The following is a 4,339-nucleotide window of genomic DNA, read 5'->3' on the forward strand; positions in this document are numbered from 1 at the left end:
CCAACCTAACCCTAATAGGCAACGTGACTGACAATAGTTATCCCAAGATAATATATGTGTCAAGGTAATCACAGAATCATAGGACTGGTTGTTTTAGGGTACCCTATCATCAAGTATAATATTTCTCTATGTAAGACTACATAGTTACTGAATACATAGCCATAGAGTGCATAAGTATCATGGTATGTAATCTTATATACATTGACCAATCACTAGTTATTTTTAAAATCTGTAATCTGGATCAGTGTCATATCTTACTAAGACTCCACACTTACCACCATCTAAACATTCCAAATGATGCTTAATATGAGACATATAACAATTATCCTTCAGACTCTACTCCTTAAACTCTATTCTCCTTTCCCCACTTTGTGGTCCATTCTATCTGCCTCTTCACCCTATTCCCCTTCTGGTCACAGTTGTCTACCACCCCCTGGTCCCTCTTCCTTCTGTTCTACTTCTATACCTCCTCCCTTTGAAAACCTTATCAGCTCCTTCTGCCTACATTGCAGACACCAAAACGTATCTCTCCCCTCTGACCTCTCTCCCCTCATCATCTCCCACATTTCCAACTGACTGTCTGCAATCTCCACTGGGATGCACCTGAACTTTCCTAAAATTTTATATGGACAAAATCAAACTTATTGATTTCCCTTAAACAATGGTCCCACCATCTCTCCAACTCTGTCTTTCTCTCTTCAAACTCCTTAATGTCCTCTCTATGCCTTCTCTGACCAACACATCTCCTTCACTCTGGATACTTGCTCACTTTAAATGTTGTCTTACCCTTGCCCCTGTAATTTGTCCTACCCAGTCTGTGGTGTGATATTAATGTTTGTTACTTATGCTATGTACCTTGGATATAACTCTATACCCACACTTTGTGGCAGCCTATAAATACATTTATTGTGTTGTATCATTCACCCGCAGCAGCATTTTTGCACTACAGTATAAGGCATGAGACATTTGGCATGATTTAGAAGCTCCATAATTAATTTTTCCTGAATGTTGTGCCTTGCTCACATTATATCCACATACAAATCACTCACAGTGTAGTAAGGCACTCTCAATTAATGATTTTGTTGCAAAGGAATTTACATCAAGTTGCAGAGTAAGCATAATAAGGCATGATACAAGTTATGACAGGGGTCACTCACAGTGGCATCACAAGGGAGTGCGGCAACACCTGGGTGTCACCCGCCGAGGGGTGACACCAAGGTGCAGGTTCACTCTCAGTGACAGAAGATGGGTGCTGCACTGTAGAATTAGGTGCAGCACTGGGCTCCTGTCAAAATGAGGGAGCCAGCACTGCCCACACCTCCGGCACTCCCCACCACCCCAGTGATAACCATGGGCCATGCCCCTTCATGAGGCCATGCCCCTTTTTGGTGGTGCATCCCTCCCCGCACCATTGTCACCGTGGGGAGTGACGCCATGGGTCTCTCAAATTGGACATCTGTCTTCTGCTTTTTTACCCAAATTAGTGTTTGAGTCAAAAACAGAAGCTACAGCTGTGTCCTCACACATCTATCATCTATATGCCATATGGTGCAAGATGCTTTGTGAGGCTGAGACGCCCGTCAAGAATGAGCCGCTCCAGTAGTGTACAATCTTTTTCTTTACATTTTGCATCTTATTCACATCACAGATGCTGCAAAATACAATTCAAAGTGCGCTAGAGATGCTCGGCTGTGAAATTATTTGCACAGGAATTAGTTTCAAACACATACAAAGTGACAGATGAAGCAAGGTGCAACATGGTGTGAGAAAAAGCTGCAGCCTCTGTATCATAGCATTTCATATACTGATTCAGATTCATTCGCACACATATATACAAATGTTACACCGCAAATTGATCAGTGCAGTCTAGCAGAGTAGTTTTGTCACTTCCATTAGTTTCATTTATGTAAATAAAATGAAAATTTTGAGAGATAAAGAAGCTTGGTGTGGCCAATTCGCACAGGACCTGGCACACCACGAGGGGCTGTTTGAAATCACAGTGTATGAGGACACATCTGTATATGAAATGCCAGCACAGTACTCGGTGTATCTTTGTATTGCACTTTTGTCATATTAATGATGAGAATAAAATGCAAATTATAAACAAAATTGTGGATGGATGCTTGGTGCAAAGTGAGTGGATCTGTTTGGTGTGATTTAAGAAAATACGTACAGTATGTGATCACATCTGTAATTGTATCAATTGATATTTTGACAGATAATAATTATAGTTTTGTAAAAAAAAATATTTCAATATTCAAAAAATACTTTCTGTACCCTACCATAAACTAGCTTGGTAAAATCTTTAACACATTTTATTGGGATGTAGTAAGAACAACGATACACGGGGATCTGTTTGATGGAATCCCAGCGTCGAAATCCCGACTAAGGATAAGTGTCTAAATATCGATGAATATAGCCCGATGACGGAATCCTGACAGATGGGCTTCTGAATAAATGTAAGCGGGGACAGGGCTAACATTAGCAATGGGGTGGTTAGGGTTAGGTTTAGGCACCTCTGGGGGGGATTTAGGATTAAGCACTCCCCAGGGGAGGGTTAGGGTTAGGCTAGGGGAATGGGGAGTTAGGGTTAGACACCACCTGGTGAGTTTTAGGGTTAGGCACCCCTAAGGGAGGGTTAGGGGGAGAAAAGGGTAGGGTTAGTATACTTACCTGCCTCATCGGGATTTTGGTATTTTGGCCTTCCAGCATCACCATTTCACCTGTTGGCTATTGAGATTTCATACCCAACCCATATTATTAACAAATATTATTAACAAATGTGATTACTTGCAAGGACACAATATTAAGGTTATTACTTAGCCATATAATATATGCAGGTAGGGGTAATAATAATTTAGATGCTCTTTCTTTTAATCATGACAGTCATAGTTGAAGAGAAAAGTTCTGCATTTCACTGATGCAGGATCAGGGAATAAACTCATAACAAACATCATATATAGTTATTTGTTGAATGAAAAACCTATACTAAATATTTAGTATAATAACATTAATTAAAGTTTTCTCTGCAGTCATTTTTATTAAATCAATTCAAATAATGTTTGCATTTCTTATAAGCTTCCTGGAACTCTTGATTCCTCAGGCTGTATATGAATGGATTCAGCAATGGTGTCACCACAGTGTAAAGCAGGGATAATACCTTGCTGATAGCCAACAGTTGGCCTTTGGTTGGAATCATGTAGACAGAAAAAAGAGATCCATAAAATATACAGACAGCAGTCAGGTGGGAGCTGCAGGTGGAGAAGGCTTTCTGTCTCCCACTGATGGAGTGGATGTTTAGGATGGTAGTGATGATAAATATATAAGAAACAATTATCACTATGAATGGGCATATGATAACAAGGAAAGAAAACATGGATACTTGTGTTTGGAGTTTAAAAGTATCTGAACAAGACAACTCAATAATAGGAGGTAAATCGCAGAAAAAATGATCAATAACATTTGGTCCACAGAAGTCTAATTTGTATGTATCTATTTCATTCATCAACATCATCAAGAAACTCAACAACCATGAAATAATGACAGAATTCACACAAAATGTTTTGTTGATTATAGCGTTATATCGCAGGGGGTTACAGATAGCCAGATATCGGTCATAAGACATCACCGTTAGGATAAGACACTCTAATGTCTCAGAGTTAGCAAACACATAAAACTGTGATATACATGCCGTAAGTGACATGGTGCCACCATTCAGAAGAACAATGTGAAGAAAGTTAGGGAGAATATTCATGGTCATCAGAATGTCCAATAAAGATATTAGTGAGATGAAGAAATACATTGGAGAGTGAAGATTTCTATTCATTAAGACTAAAGTAATGATTATAACATTGCCACATATGGTGACACAGTAAATGAGGAGCAGGAAGAAAAACAATGGCATTTTAAAGTAGTGAAGATTTGGAAATCCCACGAGAAAGAAGAATGAGATATTGTTGCCATGCATTATGTGAGCAAGTCCTGAAAGGCAAGCATATCATACACAGTGATAAGTCAGTAGTTGCTGTGAGCCTGTCAGGCTGGCAGAATATTATGTTTCTGTCACCGAAAGCAGGTGGTACTGTAGCTAACCAGCCTGAGGTGCCGTCCAGAAGTATCTACAAGGTGGGAACCAAAACAATGTATTGCCAGTATGAGGGCCAGGAAACTTAAAAGTGCATCTTGGTGAAAATGCTCATTGCTTTATTGTGTTTCTTCAACTCATTGCTTTATTGTGTTTCTTCAACTCTTTGCTTTATTGTGTTTCTGCAACTCATTGCTTTATTGTGTTTCTGCAACTCATTGCTCTAGAACTCTCTGCTGCCTTTGACACTGTTGA

General features: G+C 39.6%; 1 protein-coding gene across 1 annotated transcript; it reads right to left on the reverse strand.

Moving 5' to 3' along the window:
* Positions 1-3,046: 3,046 nt before the first annotated feature.
* LOC148513854 (olfactory receptor 11L1-like) lies at positions 3,047-3,967 on the reverse strand. Its single transcript, XM_088481241.1, has one exon. It carries the CDS (start codon positions 3,965-3,967, stop codon positions 3,047-3,049), a length of 921 nt encoding a protein of 306 aa, XP_088337367.1.
* Between the last annotated feature and the right edge of the window lie 372 nt (positions 3,968-4,339).

The sequence above is a fragment of the Taudactylus pleione genome, unplaced genomic scaffold (genome assembly GCF_031769625.1).
Source record: "Taudactylus pleione unplaced genomic scaffold, aTauple2 ptg000268l, whole genome shotgun sequence".
NCBI lineage: Eukaryota > Metazoa > Chordata > Amphibia > Anura > Myobatrachidae > Taudactylus > Taudactylus pleione.

Excerpts from the sequence above, each read along its gene's own strand:
- LOC148513854 (XM_088481241.1), bottom strand. The coding sequence starts at position 3,967 with ATGCATGGCAACAATATCTCATTCTTCTTTCTCGTGGGATTTCCAAAT.